At 43.3% G+C, this 18,836-nt stretch overlaps 1 protein-coding gene across 2 annotated transcripts; it reads left to right on the top strand.

Annotated features, from left to right (window-relative positions):
* Window positions 1-33: 33 nt before the first annotated feature.
* LOC307246939 (CTD nuclear envelope phosphatase 1A) lies at window positions 34-18,413 on the top strand. Of its 2 annotated transcripts, none has more exons than XM_080022990.1 (8): window positions 34-680; window positions 3,965-4,031; window positions 12,816-12,934; window positions 13,026-13,097; window positions 13,390-13,506; window positions 14,024-14,042; window positions 15,545-15,629; window positions 17,103-18,413. In XM_080022990.1, the coding sequence occupies exons 1-8, from the start codon at window positions 576-578 to the stop codon at window positions 17,161-17,163; spliced, it is 645 nt and encodes a 214-aa protein (XP_079879116.1). In that variant the 5' UTR covers window positions 34-575; the 3' UTR covers window positions 17,164-18,413. The 2 variants fall into 2 exon arrangements, with proteins under 2 accessions (XP_079879116.1, XP_079879115.1); XM_080022989.1 differs by having other exon boundaries at window positions 14,024-14,135.
* The last annotated feature ends 423 nt before the right edge of the window (window positions 18,414-18,836 follow it).

Raw genomic sequence — 18,836 nt, 5'->3', positions numbered from 1 at the left:
GACGCCACCAGGACGGCGATGGCGGCTCGCAGTTGTATTCCGGATTTGCAGTGAACTACAAACCCGCTTTTATGGCGACTAGCTTGGACTTTTAAAGACTGTGAACATTTTTTTTTTATTTAAATCTCCTGGGACGTCGCGGAAATCAAAACCGCAACGGCTCGCCACTTGACGTCGCCCGGTCCGAAAGTTGTAGCCTATTTCCCCCCCGAAGGTTCAAGGTGGTCACCCCATCGAGCTAGCGCTAGCTTGCCGCTAGCTTGTGGCTACACGGCTACTGGACTAGCTTCTCACCGGGCTGCGTGGAAAGCCTTCCCTCCCTCTCCCCGCCGCATGCACAATGTTAAGGAATCCCGCTCAATGAGACCGAGCTGGGAACGCACACGTTTCGCGTCGGCCTCTCGGTGATTTCAGCTCCTGGTTCGAACGCCCGCCGCGGATAAAGGGACGGACTTTTGAATTGGTGTCAAGCGAGTTCCTCGTAATTCGCTGCAACTTCTCCCTCTGGCAGCCTGCCGCCGGCGCAGAATTCTAGTATTTGTTTGCTCCATTAGGGTCGTTGCGTGCCTATCAACATGCTGAAGACCCGGCAGTGTTTACTCGGCATCCGCACTTTCCTCGGTGTGACGTCCAGACTATGGGGCTTCATCCTGTATATCCTCAGAAAGCACCTCCGCACGGTAAAACGACCCTGTTATACCACACGATATATATCACACGATGTTATACTGCACACTTTCCTGTTCAAACACAGTACCTGATGTTATACTCCACACTATACTGTTATAACACAGTACCTGATGTTATACTACACACTGTACTCTTATAACACAGTACCTGATGTTATACTGCACACTATACTGTTAAAACACACTACCTGATGTTATACTACACACACTGCTCTGTTAAAACACAATATCTGATCCTATACTACACAAACTATACTCTTATAACTCAGTATCTGATGTTATACTACACACTATACTGTTATAACACAGTACCAATGTTATACTACACGCTATACTGTTATAACACAGTACCAATGTTATACTACACACACTATGCTGTTATACCACAGTACCCTATGTTATACTACACACACTGTACTCTTATACACAGTACCCGATGTTATACTACACACACTATACTCTTGTACACAGTACCTGATGTTATACTGTACACTATACTGTTATAACACAGTTCCTGATGTTATACTTCACACTATCGGATTATAACACAGTACCTTATGTTATACTACACATTATACTGTTAAAACGCAGTACCTGATTTTATACTACACGCACTGCTCTGTTAAAACACAGTATCTGATCTTTTACTACACACATTGTACTCTTATAACACGTTACCTGATGTTATACTACACACTATACTGTTATAACCTGATGTTATACTGCACACACTATACTGTTGTAACACAGTACCTGATGTTGTACTGCGCACACTTTACTCTTATACCACGGTACCTGATGTTATACTGCACACTATACTGTTATAACACAGTACCTGATGTTATACTACACACGCTAAACTGTTACAAAACAGTACCTGATGTTATTCTACACACACTGTACTGTTAAAACACAATACCCGATGTTATACTACACACAATACTGTTATACCACAGTACCTGATGTTATACTATTTACACTATACTGTTATAATGCAGTACTTGATGTAATATTACTTTACTGTTATACCACATGCATGCACACTGCTCTTCACGGCAAATCCACTAACAAATTGCCTATTTTTTTTCCTGAGATGACATTAGATGATATATGACTGTCACTGAAGCCCCTCAAAAAATAAGTTAGAGAAGTTAGTCTTTAGTAAAGGGGGGGGGGGGGGTAGGTCAGTGCAAGTGGGGTCCAGGTTTAGGTTTTGTTTGTTCAAGTTCCACCTTCCTCCTTTTCTAGTTCTCGTGTGCATGCGTATGCATGTATGTCTTTCTGCACATAAAGGAAATCACTACATGAGGTAACATTAACCGAAACTATTACACTTCTACTTGTAATTGGTGAGGTGAAAATATCCATGTCCACAGCCCCTGACCGGTCACCTTCAGCGGTTCACTTAATGCCTCTATAATAAACATGGCATTTAAGGTGACAGAGGCCCACTGTGTATAACCACACACACAGGTGCTTCACAGGCAGTTGTTGCTGCAGATATGCACAGGCACTGTAGATGTAATTTGAGTGGACTTTGACTTTATCTATCGAGGCAACGAAGTTGGAGGAGTGTCTTGCATGTTGTAACAGTCCCGTTATTAGAGATTTACCCTCAGTTCATTGTGTAGCACTTGCACTCTTGTGTTGTCCACAGGATCTGAGAGTAAATAGCCCAGTCCAGTTTATGGCCAAAGTGAGATGGATTATATCAGCACAGAGAGTCCACTGTTCTCTCCTGCTCTCTCACTGACACAATCACAATTGAGATATATTGTTTACATGGTGTGATGTACTGGCACTGTAGCACTATCCAATGAGTTATGAGCTACAGTGGGAATAAGATGTGCTGTAATTGTTACTAATACAGTCTCACTTTCAACTTAGCTGTTACTATTGGGCCTCGGGTCGGGTTCCAAGAATGTACTAAATCTGCAGCACACTTTGACAGGTCCTTGCCTTGCCACAAATCCATAATCATTTATGCTCAATGTGTAATGTCTTAACGTTTTCTTTCTAAACAAAATCTTTGAATACAAAAACAAAGGCATAAGTAGTAGTATCTTTATTTATAAGAATGACAAACTAAATATCATGCTAGGAAGGGTACCCCCACTGCATAGAGTAGCTCTATTCTTACACGGCAAAGGGGACTGACCTTTTAATCATTTGTATCATCAAAAGTCAATTTGGATCATAGATAAGACTCATCATAACCCGTTGCCTGCGAGTTTGGGCAAGCAAAAGGCCAGAAAGCCATGATTCATCTTCTATTGTGGAATGCTTCTGCATATAATCTCAGCACAGTGACATGGGAGAAAAGGTGTGCTTTGCTGAGTATAGTCTGCGGGAGGCTTTTCCAATGTGTGCAGGGCAGAAGGATGGATGGCAGATGGAGTGATTGGGACCTGCTCTGTAGGTCAGGTCCCCCCGCGTAGCTCCCAGCCCGCTGCCACCACGAGGCTTCCCCTGAGCTTGCTCTGCAAGGCGACCTGGGCAGGGGGTGGGAAGGGTGGGGAGCTTTACCACGTTGTGGGTACCAAGCCGCCGAGGCCTAATCAAAGTCACCCTGCAAGTCTCCTGTTCTGCCTGTGGCACCCACACTGCTGACATCCACAGACAGCTGGGGTGATTAAAAATAGCCCCCGTGGAGACGAATGCAGAGGCCCTGGGCAGAGCAGACCTGTGTGGTCACTTCCCTTAGGTGAAAGCGAGCAGGTTGGGGAATAGGTGCCAGGGAATGTACAAGACTGGGGGAATGTTTGGTCACTTCTTCTCTCACGCGGCATCTGCATTGTTGGGTTTAGTTATAAGAACAGATGAGGGCGACTGGCTTTTGTTGTGAAGCTTTAAAGGCCTTTATCAAGAAAATCAATTGGATCTCCCAGTTATTCGATTGATACGTCACGTGCCCTCAAGTCTGAACAATGACCCTGTTGTTTGTTTGTCTTAAATGGTTTTAATGGGTTTAGATGAGACACAAAAGCAGATTTTTAAACACTACCACACTTTCAAAAACCTCTTTGACTTTTATAAGTTAGAAAACTAAAATAATAAGGTTTTGTTTCTCTCTGCATTGACACAACGGGTCAAGTTAGCATCTGTTGGCGCTGCGGGTATAAACACGATATTTCAAGTACATTAACTGTGGGCTTGTGCTTCTCTTATCTGGCATGTAGGTTATTGTTGAGAGTAATCTGTGTGTATGATATGACCTGGTGTTTTGAACTGCAGCGGTTTTGTGAGTGTACTTAATCTGCTTTGCTCATTTTCAGATTATCCAGTACCAGACCGTGCGATATGACACTCTGCCTCTGTCACCCATCTCCAGAAACCGACTAAGTGAGTGTGCTTCATGCTCTCATATTCATCAATTCTCTTTTTATGGGTGGTTTTCTTTTGTTTGTTTTTTTCAAGTCAGCCAGGGGATGGAGAGTCGAGACATGTTTGTGAAACATGTTGCTTTTGCAAAGTCAACTTAACTCAAACAGCTCTTCCACTATGAACCAACGCTTACTTATAGTGAAGGCTAGTCACTTAGTTATAGTCTATAATCACCCAGGTATAGTTATTTCCAAACTAACCAAGTCAACTGTCTGCCACTTCTAACTTTTATCTTTATTCCTTTTCCTTTAACTTTATTTCCTTTATGTTTTCACATTGCAGGTGGACTTAAAAGAGCCCCCTCTCTCAATTCTATTTCAGCGTTGATTAAATGTCAACTCATTGGTGACATCGCAGCTCCTTTGGCACTCAGCCTCCACACTTCTGTGAAATAGTCAACATGGGCTGCATGCATGTTTTTATCATTTGGTTGTGGGACCTTTTTTAAGTAATCTGACCACACAATCCTTCAATCACCACCAGCAGCCATTCTGGTTATTATTATTAGCGGTGCAGACTCCTTTGAAGAGTAATCTGTATGACAAGCCTGAAGGGACTGAAGTGTCTAGCGATGCGGACTGAGGCCAATTCGTGTTCACTGTGCACAAATGATTTGAACTGCCCTTCTTGGAACAATTAATTTGTGGGTGGTTTGATGCCTGAATAATAAGGATGATTTGTTACTGTGCTTGATTAAGGTGTTCACATATCCACCGAGTGTGGAAGTGTAAAAACACTCGCATTCTTATATTGAAAAATGTTTTTGGCATATTTTGTGTTGTACCGTACAGGGGAAAAAAAATCACCTTAGTTTATTTCTTTGTTTCAAAGACACAAGGAAACAAAACGGAAGGAGGGAGATCAGCAGGGTTGACTGGTTTGAAGCAAGTTCAGAAAGTAAATCAAATCTTTTGCGACTTTTCACCCAGAGTTCATTTAAAATCAATTTTTCGTCACCCTTTTTAGAATGAATTCCAATGAAAGTTATTCTTCCAGTGCCGATAGCCAAACTCTGCTGTCACTGTAGTCATTTGTTTTCATTAAACAGTTGCGTAATGAAGTCTGGGATACGCTACGCATGTCTGACTAAATGCTATTACTCCTCATGACTGAGAATCTCCCCTCTGCTCTGGAAATGTGGGAAAAAATAAGGAAAATGCTGCTTTGCTGTGGGGGATTCAGCTTTGTCGAAACCGAAACACTGTTTTTTTATCAGTGTCAGTGAGTGGCATCCATAAAATGTCAAAGTATGTTGCATGTTATGCAATACAAATGTGCGTTGGGGCTTTTTCTCGCGGGTCGGGGTTTGAAAAAGTTGAAGTCCGTTGTCAGACCGCAATTTCATAATTTTGTTACTCATATTGTCATTCCCAAAACGGTGAAACCTGTTGTGCATCTGTAAGGCTGGCGGCTTTAATAGGTTTGAATCAAGATTGCTTGCACATGCAGGAGAACAACTGGAAGCCCGCAAAGAAGACTACTACACACCCTCTTACTTGACTTTGAAAGGTTCCATTATCTGTTGTTGAATCTGTACATCTGGTCGTTGAATCACTTATCTGGTATAGAGAGCTGTTTTACTGCTTCTGTGTCGTTCGAGTGTACAGTAGAATCTTGGGGGGGAAACAGTAGAATAAACATTCTAAACCCACAGGCAGCCTGCTCTGACACTGACACGGTTATTGTTAAGATCAATGCCCATGAGATACAATTCAGCAAAAGGAGTCAGATGTTTCAAGCTCCCCGTTCGACTGGCCCCGAGCATACATGTATGTGAGCAAGAGGAGACAAATGTTTACGTTACAATTTCATAAATATGCTAATCATGTTTCCACTTGTTTTATAGGAAAGTTGTTCACAAGGCCTGTTGACAAGGGACATTAGAATACACATTTATTTATTTTCCTTCCAGCCTTGCCCTATGACTCGCTATGTCAAGCTGCCAATTCCAATTTATTATTGAAACATTGTTAATTATTTTTGCTCTGACAGCCAAGTTTTTCTCCGCTTGGTTGCTACCATAATAGATCCCCAGTTATCTTTCAGACATGCAGCACTTTTCATATTAGGCTTGTAAAGTCATAATCGGCAGAATATGTCCAAAAATGTTTGTTTCTTACACTCCACGTGACCTTAACTAAATCTTTGTCCTTTGGAGTGGAAAAAGGAATAGGATGCTAATGCTTAAATTTATACAAGAGTGGACGACTGCAATCACATTCTGGTCGTAGAGCTAATCCAAAATTAAGCCATTGAATTAGATGAAAATGTGGCATACCAGATCTCTAAAGAGCTTTCGCACTCATTTAATCACAATAGCGACCCCTGTTGGTAGGAAGGTCCCCTGTGATCCAGATAAAATAAATCTTAAAATATTCAACACAGGTAGTCCTCACTTAACGACCGTTTGGACCTACGACCAGCTGTCTGACCAGTCTGTATTGTGCGCTGCGTGCAACACCACGGCGTCTCAGCGTCAAGCATCTCATCACCCTTTATATACTATATACACTATAATATAGTGTAAATAGTGTATACTATATATGCACTATGTACACTATATTTTTCTTCTCATCGCGTTCTCAGTCTCGTTCCCACTGTCTGTCAGTATTCACTACTCTAGCGTTTTGCCATCACCACGCCCCCTTACCATGAAATAGCACGGGTCCTCGCTTATCGACCAATTTGCTTAATGACCGTCCACTTAACTGATCGTTAAGTGAGGAGTACCTGTACTCAGTTGTGAAATCAAAGTGCAATATGAGGCAAGCATGACACCTTCTTCCTTTAAACATGGTAGTGAATTTAAAAAATATGATTAGATCTGCCCCCAGTAACTAAATGTGACCCACCGCTTACTTTAGGGTCATTTGGTGGCATTTGACTTTTCTTTTTTTTTTTTTTTCTTCTTCTTTTTTTTCCAGAGCTTCAAAACAAGATGTCACTTGTGCAAATCAAGCAAATATTTTTAAAGCTATGACTTGTTAATGACAAGGGTGTGGCAAATTGTGATTCTGAGATCATCACCTCCAAAGTTTCCCCCACACATGGCTTCATTCAGCTAGCTCCCAGAATACAAATGGGGTTGGAGTGTTACAGAAATTAAAGGGTCGCTTTAATCTGCAGTTTTTTCAATCGGTAGTCTTAAATAAAGTGGCAGACAGACGGTTTTACTTGTACATGGGTTGGATCAGAGATGTGCTAAGGAGCAGCTGTCTGAGTCGAACAGTTTATTCTGGGAAGTCAGAAATAATATATAGTCAGTTTGGCGTCACAGATTCGTACTGTTTAAAGTTAAGGTGAACTCTGTGACGAATGTTGTTCTCGCTCTCCGCACCTGTGTCAAGGTGAGGTCTGAACACTGATAGCTGCGTCAGGCACTCCAAGGCTGGGGCGTCTGTGGGAATTATGTGAAAATGTGACTGGTGTTGTATGAGGTTGTGTTCATCATTATGTGTGTGCATATATGTTTATGTGATTACATAGATTTATATATATTGTAACATTGTTTTGTTACATTCCACCCTTTTAATAACATAAAGAGATAGGAATAATAAAAATTGACATTAAAAAATGTAAATATTGAGACATGATTATATAATTTCTCGAAATGAGTCATCATAAATGCTTAAAATTATTATGTAATAAACTTCAAATGAATGACATTATAATAAAACACTCTGCAAAACATCAGTGGTGCTAATTCACGAAGATTCAAAACACCATGTCACAACCTGTGTGGGATACAAAATCAGTCAAAGTTTAAAATAGTAAATTACATGCGTGAGTCTCCATTAGAGGTGTCAGAAACCTAATATATAGGGTCGGGCAACAAAGTTCTTACCGATTGGGGCGGTCAAGCAGTGTAGTAATGGCACAATACCATACGGTTTTGTAGGGACAATAGGCGGAGCCCGCAAGGTTCTTGTGTCGTGGGGTTGGTTATAAGGAGAGATTAGTTCATAAAGGCAGTAAGTTGATAATGTAAAGTTTCAATGCGGAGCATAGTTTAACCAATCCCGGTCGAAGGGAAGCGCGAGAGTAGGACCTTTTGGCCCACGGTTCATAATTTGTGATCCTCTGGGGCGCCGGAGCCCCAAACGGGGTCATGGGGGCTGAAGGTAGGTAGCGCGCGTTTAGTGCGAGTGGCCAGCAGTGTTGTTGAAAACTGAGACGACAAAGGTGTGATTGGCCAGCCAAACCGAGGCGCAAATGCCATTCCAGCCGACTGGGAGATGGGTGTATGCATTATGGCCACATAACCAGAAAACACCGTTTAGTAGACGCTGAGTCAGTGCTATGTGTCGTAGTGCCGGGAACATATATTTTATTAACTGTGGTTGGGGCAGATATATTCTCTGGACAGTAAAGTATGTGAGGTAAAGTATGATCATGGACAATGTATATGGGGTCAACAACAATTATAGCAATGGTGAGTAGGAAACAAACAGTGCCGCGTAGGCCACAAAACCCTGTAAGGCGGAAAGGGTGCCATGGCCGCAGGTGTGGTTAATATGGTTCCTTCGCAGTTGTAGGGTGAGCAGCGTTTGGCGTACACTCACGTTGTCTCCTCAACGAGGAGCTAGAGGGGAGTAGGAACCTTCTTACAGTGGGAGGCGTGAACCCAGGAGGCGCAGCCTTTGACCTTGAGGGCAGTGTTGGTGACAAGCAGGACTTGGAACGGTCCCAGGAAACGGGGATTATGTCAAGTCGACCGTCGTAGGTTCTTTACAAGGACCCAGTCGGCAGGTTGGAACCGATGGAGAGGTTTGTGCTCAGGCGGATGTTGAGCTGCTTTCACCTTTGTCGAGTAGCGGGTGAGACGGTTCTGGTGGTTCAGTTGGGGTTATGTGCGTTCAGTCGGGTTCAGTCAGTTGTAAGTTTGTCGTGGTTATATGTGGGTATTGGTTCATAATTAGCGCTATTATCTTATGCTAAATGTGTGTAGCTTGGAGTGGGTGGCTGTGGATCCTATGCGGGGTTAGCCACACACACACACATTCATACGACATCAACAAAGCGCATGCAGTTGAAATCTCTTCCAGAAATTTCCCTCAGTATGCTCCAGCCCTCTAGCCGTTCACTTCCTCCCATCTCCGTCCGTGACTTTTAACAGTCCTTTCGTCTATATTTTTCCGTGTGGTTCTGTTTCTCTCACAATACAATGATATTTCCGCCGTCTTTATTCCAACAGCACTCAAACAACATCAATTTCAGCAACAATGTTGCAACATGAAAAAAAAATTGGTGCACACGAAGAGGAAACACACATTCTTCAACTACCCAAGTCCTACCACATCCCAGAGAGTCAACACTAATACAGATTTTTAAAATGGCTCTGCGCACCTTATTTTCTATGGGCCCTGTTGACTGGCCGAGGCGGGGGTCAGACGATGGTCCACGATTCAGATCATTCAACAAACCTCCATACTCTCACAGATTCCGTTTACACACAAAACACAACAATAATTCATTCAACACTTAACACACAGATTCTGTTCTCTGCACAGGAATATTGCCACTGTATCTGCATTTTTACTCTATGTTTGGCTGGTGCTGAAACGGTGGGGGCTTTTTGTTCTGTGACAATTACGCTGCTGGGAGATTGTTGATAAAACAAACTCTGTGAATGGTGCCAGTGAGCAGTTAACAGTTGGCTCTTTGTTGGAAGGAGAAATATAGACTAGGCAATACAAAATACAGAACTATTTAGCACTTAATAACAAAAATGGATTGAAAGAACAAAGAATAAACCATGGCCTGTACTCACTCTAAGAATTGTATCACTAGCTCCAGAGCTATGATATCGTCTTGTGTTCCTCTAACCTGGATTCATGCCACAAAGACTCACAAACTTTGACTCTTTTGGTACAACGAGGGTATAGTTATAAGACCACTGACTGTGGACGTGAGAGTTCTTGCTGGTTCGTGTTTAATTAGCATTTATTTTATATACTGAGGTGCAAGGCCATTTATAACTTTATTTACAAGCAGCAGAATTTTAAAATCAATTCTAGTTTTAACCGGAACCAATATAGAGATTTTAGAACAGGTGTGATGTGTTAAATCTTTTATTTTCCATGACGTCAGTGGGGGCGAGTAGTGTGGCTTGATTGAGTGGGGAACAGCGTTGGATTTTTATGTTTGGCATGTCAAGCGGACGCACATGATAACGCAGAAATCTTTGTGGTGTCATTTGTGTTGGCTTACCAGTTTGTAGGATCACTTCTAATTTAGAAGTGAAATATGCCACAGGCCGGAGTTTTTTCCCCATGGGGTTGACACAGCACCGATAGCATATATCCACCCTTTTGATCCACAAACTTAGTAAACAGGAGTCTATAGTCAGGGAAACCGAGTGTGGGTGCGACGGTAAGGGAAAGTTTCAGATCAGTGAGGTCCGCCGGAGCCTCGGGTGTCCATGTCACCGCATCAGTCGGACTAAGACCAGAGGCATGGACAAGCACAGACCGGGGGGCCTCACGTGATGCATAGTCAGGGATCCATTGGTGGCAGTGTGACGGAGTTCTGAGAAAAGACATGAGTTGGCATTTTGTGTGTGGGAGTTCAATAGCTTGGATAGCAGAAACACGTTTTGAGGGCAAACATTTCCCCTGGACAGGGAGCACGTGACCCAAATAGGTGACCTGCCCCTGTACCAGTTGAAGCTTGTCACGGCTGACTTTGTGGCCGTTGTCAGGGAGAAACTAAGAGAGCGAGTGTATCTGTGCGACATTGTTGTGTGGATGTGCTGGCAACGAGGAGATCGTCTACATACTGCAAAAAAGTGGAACCAGCCGGAGGTGTAAACTTTGCAAGGTTATGTGCTAAGGCGGCATGGAAAGTCCATGTCCAAGTGGAACCCGCAAAAGTAAAGGCGAACCAAAACTCAGTGGCAGGGGCCACAGGGACAGAGAAAAAGCATTTTCTGGTCAATAACAGAGAAACAGGCCACTTCTGGGGGAAGTTGTGTGAGGATTGTGTGTGGGTTTGCGACGACAGGAGCCCATGGTACAACAGCAGCGTTGACAGGTCACAAATCTGATTGCCTTTAATGGCGGCCTTCTTTACTGGGAAAAATTGGAGTGCTTACAGGTGGATTGGTAATTGGGACGATAATGCCTTTTTCCACGAGAGCTTTGAAAACGGGTTATGCTGTCTACAGCGTCATGCGGAAGGGGGAATTCAGATTGACGAGGGAAATAAGATCCTTTTCGTTGAACCACGTAGGGAGTGGCCTCTTTTATTAATCCGATATCAGCGGGACCAGTGGCCCAAAGACATTGGGGAATACTTTTTAAATCGTCTTCCGTTAATACGCCTGTAAACGAAAAGCTGTTATCTACATCGGTTCGCAGCATAAATCGTTGGATGGGTGCTGCAGTGGTGTGGTGTAGATGTCGGTAGACGGCTGTAAAGTGTGTTGGGCATCGAGGGAGAGGTTTCCCAGTCCGACGCGCTTAAAGCACAACGGAGCCAGGGACCCAGGTCCTTCCAGGCAGAGGAGGGGGGTTTCGCCAGTGAAACATGTGGTGGCTGGATCCATGCCATCCTGTTGTGGTGTACTGAGAGAAATGGGAACAGCCATAGTACAAACTACACGGTGTAAGAGTTTCTGTTTGTGTTGAAACATCAGTCCATTGAAACAGGTAGTCAGTTAGCACATTTTCGTGTGTGTGTGGGTGTGGGTGTGTATGTGTGTGTCTCCTCTGGTGCTTCTTGAAAAAAAAAAGTGTCATTCTCAAAATCGTCACATTCAGGTTGAAGTCCGCTGTTTGAAATGTTCTCTGATACCCGTGTAATCCGGGATTGTTCAGCGTCTCAGTAAGTAAACTATGTTTCCCCATGTAATCTAACGGAATATTTAACTCCACGGTTTAACATTTTTCTAGTATTTATTAATCAAATTCTGTTTTGAAAATACATTGAGAGATAAAAATAAAAATAGGTAACACGGAAAAATCAAATTTTCCTTCTGAAAGGTTTTTTCAATTAATTTGGCTGCTCCCAGCGATTTAGAAGTGTGCGAGATAGCGGGTTTGGCTGCTGTGGGTCACAAATTACATTCTAGTAAGAAACTCGTAACATGTTAAATTTCTAGAATTTGTAACAAACCAAATTCCATGAAAATCGTTTCAGAATTAAGCAAGTTACAGTCCAATTTGTAGAGAAATCTGCACCTCTCAATACACATGGTATTTGTTTACTAGCGGTTCTTGACCGCTCCAACATGGCGGACGAGCAGACGCGTAGCGGTGCTATTTGGTTCACGACGTCCTAAAGTAGCAGTAACATAGCGCGACGTACTGTAAACGAATCATTGCGCTTCATGGTAAACACAGCAGCATCTGTCTTGTCTCTGTTCTTTTCACTGCAACTCTGCATCCAGATGGATGGAAATACTACTTTAAAAAGTAATGGCGGCAGTAAAACTACTTCACTATGATGGTTCAATTTTGCAATTGATCCACGGATCAACTACGCTCCGTTACACCACTTATATTCATGATGAAGAACAATAATTGTTGGGAGAGAAACTTAGATATGTACCTAATGACACCATTAAAAGATTGTATTGATTCAAGAGGTGGTCTTTTGCCAGGTACTCCAATCCAGCTTCAGGGGTGTGTTGCCGACCCTGCATTCTGCTCCTCCCCACTGAAGGAGCTGACAGAAAAGGGAAAATCTCCCCCACACGGGCTCTGTGCAAAATCCTTATTTCCAACCACTTTGTGTCTCCAGATGCGGTGAAGAGGAAGATTCTGGTTCTGGACTTGGATGAAACGCTGATCCACTCTCATCACGACGGGGTTCTCAGACCCACAGTGCGACCTGGCACGCCACCGGACTTCATCCTAAAGGTAGCGCACGCACTCAGAGAAAGCCGAACCCTGCCTAAAAGTCAGCTTTGTGCCAGTGGAATGAGTCCCTCTCATCCCTTTTTCCGTGCAGGTCGTCATTGACAAACACCCGGTCAGATTCTTCGTACACAAAAGGCCACACGTTGACTTCTTTTTAGAAGTGGTGAGTACTGTTTTGAGTCCCAAGTTTGACTTAAAGGGGCTCCGCTTAGAAGTGTAGGAGCCGAGGCCAGTGGCCACAACACACAAACTGCAGGCTTAATTGTGTGTGTGTGTGTGTGTGTGAATTGTGTGTGTGTGTGTGTGTGCGTGTGTGCCTGTGCTTGCGTGCGTGCGTGTGTGTGTGTGTGTGTGCCTGTGCGTGCGTGTGTGTATCTCTCTGTGTGTGCGTGCGTGTGTGTTTCTCTGTGTGTGTGTGTGTGTGTGTGTGTGTGTGTGTGTGTGTGCGCATGCAGGTGAGCCAGTGGTATGAGCTGGTTGTGTTTACAGCTAGTATGGAAATCTACGGCTCAGCAGTCGCAGACAAGCTGGACAACAACAGAAACGTCCTGAAGCGAAGATACTACAGACAGGTAACACTCAGTACTGCTCAGGTTCCATCCTGGTTATTGTAATTAAGAATGTTTAAAGACGACATTTAACTATTATCGCAATATTGCCATTACGAAGAAAAATCCCAGACGATTTCAAGTCTCGTATCACGTGATCAAGTTTCCTTCCTTGGTTGACAGCACATCGTGGCAATGTGACATGCTTAACTGATCTTCTCAACTCTAACTCTGTCTGAATTCAGTGGCTGAACAGGCGTCTGGAAAGGATTTGTGTATTTATTCGACAATATTAAAAGCCATGATCAAAGTTAATATCACTTAAATAAGTTATTTGGATTTGCCATTGATTGTCTACATGGGAAAGAGCCACTGCAACATATCTTATCTATACAGTACAGTCACATGATGCATTTCAACCTAAATCCCATTGGCTTCAACAATAAAGCCGTAATGAAAGTATTTGGTCTTCAGAGGTCTTTCAAATTATTTTTTACCCATTTAACCTCCGCTTTGTTTTTTTTCTCTTTTCCTTTGGCAGCATTGTACATTGGAACTAGGTAGTTATATCAAAGACTTGTCCGTGGTGCACGACGACCTGTCAAGTATCGTTATACTGGACAACTCGCCTGGAGCGTACCGCAGCCATCCAGGTAAAACACAGCGGCTGTTTCCGGCCCAAACATTCTGTCCCTCTACCGTCGGATGCCAGCAAGAGGCTGTGTCAAAACGTACTCCACCCCCCGGGCCCAGAAAACTCTCAAGCGGTCCCTTTGTGAGTGGCCGCCGGTGTTGTACACCGTGTTTCGGAAGCTTGTGCTTCAGAAATGCGGCGGATTTTGCGCTCAGTAGCTCAGATGTTTGATGATATGAGCAATGGAAAAAAAAAAAAAAAAAAACTGGGAGAAGGCCGCGCCCCTGCCAGGGCAGTCTGTTGACGTTCCCATGTTGACAAACCGTATCTTTGCTGCCCCCAAGCCGATGGAACGCCCTCCCAGAATCCTCTGCTCCAACCAAGCTGTGCTTCGATGCAGTCCAATGGGGCGAACGTCTCAGCCTTAAAAATGACACCCCTTTTTTTCGAGAACGGGAAACTCGCGTTATAGTCACGCGCGAATAATGGTCAATGTCAACTTTTTTTTTTCCCGGAAAACAACTTTTTGCGCAGAGCGTCTGAAGCGTAACCTTAGCAACAGCAGGGTTTCTAGTTGGGAGTCACACAACTTCCTGTTTCTAGTCTCTAATGCAGCACAGATGTAGCCGAGAAAGCTGATTTTGCGGAAGTGCAAAAGACTCAAAGCCCTGAAAGACCGTAAAAAATGCACAGTTTTCCACCATCTGTCGGTATAACGATATTACGACTGTCTGGCTGTATTCTGAGTTTCCTGTTTTCTAATAAGGAGATTTCAACTGTTTCGTAAGGCTTCAACGTTTGCCCCATTGTACTGCATTGAAGCCCAGTGAGAAGCTGCAGCAGAACAGAAACTTTCTCAATAGTAAACTGTTCGGTGAGGTTGCTCTACGAACACTTATTAAAAGTTGTTTCCCATGATTTATAAGGCCGCGGTTGAAAAATGTTGAACATATCGACAATACAATGAAGTGTCACGTGCAGAGAGACACGTGCAGAGAGACAACAACAGCAGCGGTCAAATCTGGTTTACAGTCTGTATTTTCTCTGCTGTTCTTTTTGGCTCTTCCTTTATTTGTCATCGCCCGGCACATATCCATTTAATTTGGATTTACTGAATTACCCATGCTCACATTTTCACTCACAAACAGGCACACTGTTTTAATTGTTCATTTTATTTTCATACATTTTGATCTCTGCAATTTTACCACGTTTGGTTTATCCCTCTTTTCAGCTTGGAAATGCTGGAAATGAGATGCGTTTTCAAACCAAGTCAAAGCCCCTTTCCACACGGTGGATTGTTTCGTCAATCTCGTCGTGGACCTCAAATCGTGTTGCCCTGTTGCAAAACAAGCTTTTCACGTATTGCCTTCATATCAGCTTCTCTAAGCAGGCTGTTGATTTATTTGTGTTTCCTTTCTTTTCTTCCAGACAATGCAATACCTATCAAGTCCTGGTTCAGCGACCCTAGCGACACAGCACTTCTTAACCTGCTCCCAATGCTGGACGCACTAAGGTAACTGATTTGGACTGTATGCAGACCTGCCAACCTGCACGCATTTTGTGTACCAACTACGCAATTCTTGGTCAAAATATGCAGGCACCAAATTCCAGCTGAAACTACAGAAAATATAATATATATACAATATGATATGATTCGCACTGAGTGCTACTTTATTATCCACCGAGGTGTAACGCTGCATTGTGAGCTCAAACGGAAGTGGGAGAGTTATAATGAAGCACAAAAATGAGAACGTAATGTTAACATGTAAAACGTGAGATGCACCGTTCGATCGGCCATGAACGCAATTGGTTGGTCTTCACCGGCCGAACAGTGTCAGATATATTTTCAGATTCTGTGCCAAATGTACACACCGATACTGTGTTCATGTACTGTACTCGTAAAAACGCTCCGATACTCAAACCTGATACTCAAACGTAATGTAACGTAGTTACATAGTCAGGTGTTTGGAGGTACTCCATGGTAAACAAAGCAGGTCAAATAAATGATTTATCATCTGACAATATTGTAACATTGTGCAGACTGTATGTATCACTGTCACAGCGGAGCTCCCCTGTAGTGAAAAGTTTGACTCTTTGAGACTCGTTCTTGACGAGCCACACAGTAAAACGAGTCGTTCCATTTGATTCACTTGGTTTAACGCACGGTGATCAAAGGAGGATTTCCAGTGAATGAGAGTGAGAAGAATCGGCCATTTATTTTATTTATTTATTTAGTTTTTGTAATGATTGCAATTTATTTACAAAGTACCATATAAATATGGTATAAATGTATATTTGAACTTAAAGTGAAAGAGACTTTAATTTGAAGTTTGAACTGGACATTTCCATGTTAGTTATATGTTGGGTCCAGTTACAGGTTGAATTATACTGAAGCTTGGTATTATCCATATTCTGTTTTGTTGGAACTCAGTCACAGATTCATGTTCTATTATTGTTCCACAGTGAATAATGAACAATAATAAACCGTGTAAAAATCAGCAATCTCACTATTGTGGTAACTCACGGATGTATTTGTCATCGCCGTACAGCAGATCAGAAATCGAAATCTGCAGGTCAGAGTTAAAAAAATATATAATAATAATAATGTGAAATAGGAATCAGCCAAGAAAATTGCAATCGGTGCATCTCTCATTAGTGAACATGTTCGGTAACTTCACTAGATGATGCATTTCAAGGGGTTTATTCATATGATGTGAATGTGTGTACTGTATATAGATAGTCGTTGTAGCTCGCATACGATGTGATTTAGTGGCAGTAACTCAAACACCACGGAAACTCCCTGTTACACTGTTGTGGTTCTCAGAATATTTAACCGAGGTGGGCAGGTCTGTGTGTGGAAGACTTGATTAAATGTGATCAGTACCATCTTCGTGTCTCGTTTCTGTAACCTGCTTTGTCTGTTTTATACGATTGTAATTTGTGCGCTGTCTCTGACCCCGTGTCCCCGTGGTGTTTCCTCCCCCAGATTCACTGCTGATGTCCGCTCCGTCCTCAGTAGAAACCTCCACCAGCACCGACTTTGGTGATTGGCTGAATTCGGATGGGGTTGGCCTTGTCGAACGACACCCCCCCCAGCCCCCCGCGCCCCCCCCCCCCCCACCCCCCCTCCCTCCCTCTATCCAGTCCCACCACTCCCACCGCTGACACCCCCCCCCCCAGCCCAGCCCTCCAGAAGCCTCTCAGACTGGCGCTGAGGAGCAGCCGTCTCAAGTGGGACGAACAGTTTGGGATCAAACGAGCCCAAGACTACTGGGAAGGGATGAGGAGCCGGCTCGTTTCTTTCCTTGATTTGTATTTTGTTTTTATTTTTTATTTTTTCCTTTCTCGAAAAACAGAGTGGAGCCTCTTTGCCTTACAGCTCCTGATACTGACTAAGTATGTCCGGAGGTGCATTTCGTGGCTGTGAGTCAGGGTGTTGCGAGCTGCGTCCGTTAGCCTTTTTAAACTTTTTTGACGATGGTGGAGAAATGATGTATCAACAAAGGCAAACAAAGACAATTGTCTCCTTTTTTTCTTTTTTTTTTTGTTCATCACTCTGGACGCGGCACTTCGGTAGATGAGGAACCATTCTACTCTAACCTTGCGGGGGGAGAGGGGGGGGGGGGGGTGGGGGGTGTCTGAAAACCCTTCTCCGTCGATCCCATTGGCCAAAGGGGATTCGGTGGATCGCGAAGAATTCCGAGGTACTTCCGTTTTTTTTTGGTTTTGTTTTTTTTTCCACGAGGACGGATAAATGTATGTGACGTGGTGACGTTTTGCTTGCTATCTACCATCCACAGAAGTCTTTCTGGATAAATAATTGAGAAGACTGATATTTTTCCATTTCGCCCCCCCTCCCCACCTCCCCTCTTAATCTCCGTCATCACTTTCTCCAAAGCTCCATATTGCGACTGTGGGAAACGGACTGGAGTAAAAGATGTAAGGAAAAAATAATAATGGCTCCTCAAGAGACATGGACTGCTGTGCCGCCTTTTCAAAATATCATGTTTTCTCTCTTCCTATAATATTCTATATTATGACTTTTGGATACGTGACAATAAGCCCCACCCTCTTTCCATTGGATGCCATCCTAGTTTCAAAAACAATAGGACATGCACTTCATTTTCTCACATTTTTTGTTGCAGTTGTTTTTGTATCTCGTTGGGACATTCCAACCGCCCCCTTTTAAAATTGACCCGCTCTCCATCCCGGATGGGTTCAACTGTCTTACCTGCCATCGTTAAATGCATTTGGAACAATATCAGTCCTGTTAAAAGCTCAAAATGGCTTCTTATTGGCTCTGTCTCCAAGTCTGTGTTACTAATAAAACACTTGTCAGTATCGATCAACTTTATCCAGTAAACATTTTTTCTGATCATTATTCGACCGCAATGTTCCATCGGGAGTTTGTGTTGTATGGTTCATGCCATTTCGATTGTGACTTGCTCCGGCTAGGATGAAAAATAATACATTTGTCAGGTATGACCATTCCACCTCTTGCAATATGTCGCCATCGTGTGGTGGGAGGAGAAACCACACCCAGCCTTTTTAGAGTCACTGATGGTTATTGAGTCTTATCTTATGACCAGTATACACCAAAGGTTGGTTGTTCTAAGGGTCGGGAGTCGTTTGATTTGAGATGGTCAAACTCTTGAGGTTTTGTGAGAATATGAGCGGGGTTTGATATTAACTCAAGTCTTCAATCCCAAAATATGGGCTC

The sequence above is a fragment of the Zeus faber genome (genome assembly GCF_960531495.2).
Source record: "Zeus faber genome assembly, chromosome: 22".
Lineage (NCBI taxonomy): Eukaryota > Metazoa > Chordata > Actinopteri > Zeiformes > Zeidae > Zeus > Zeus faber.
The sequence above is the reverse complement of the archived record's forward strand: the minus strand, read 5'-3'. Positions and strand labels throughout refer to the sequence as shown.

Coding starts and splice junctions, on each gene's coding strand:
- LOC307246939 (XM_080022989.1), top strand. CDS start 576: ATGCTGAAGACCCGGCAGTGTTTACTCGGCATCCGCACTTTCCTCGGT. Junction 4,032..12,815: donor CATCTCCAGAAACCGACTAA/GTGAGTGTGCTT, acceptor TTGTGTCTCCAG/ATGCGGTGAAGAGGAAGATT. Junction 12,935..13,025: donor CACCGGACTTCATCCTAAAG/GTAGCGCACGCA, acceptor TTTTCCGTGCAG/GTCGTCATTGACAAACACCC.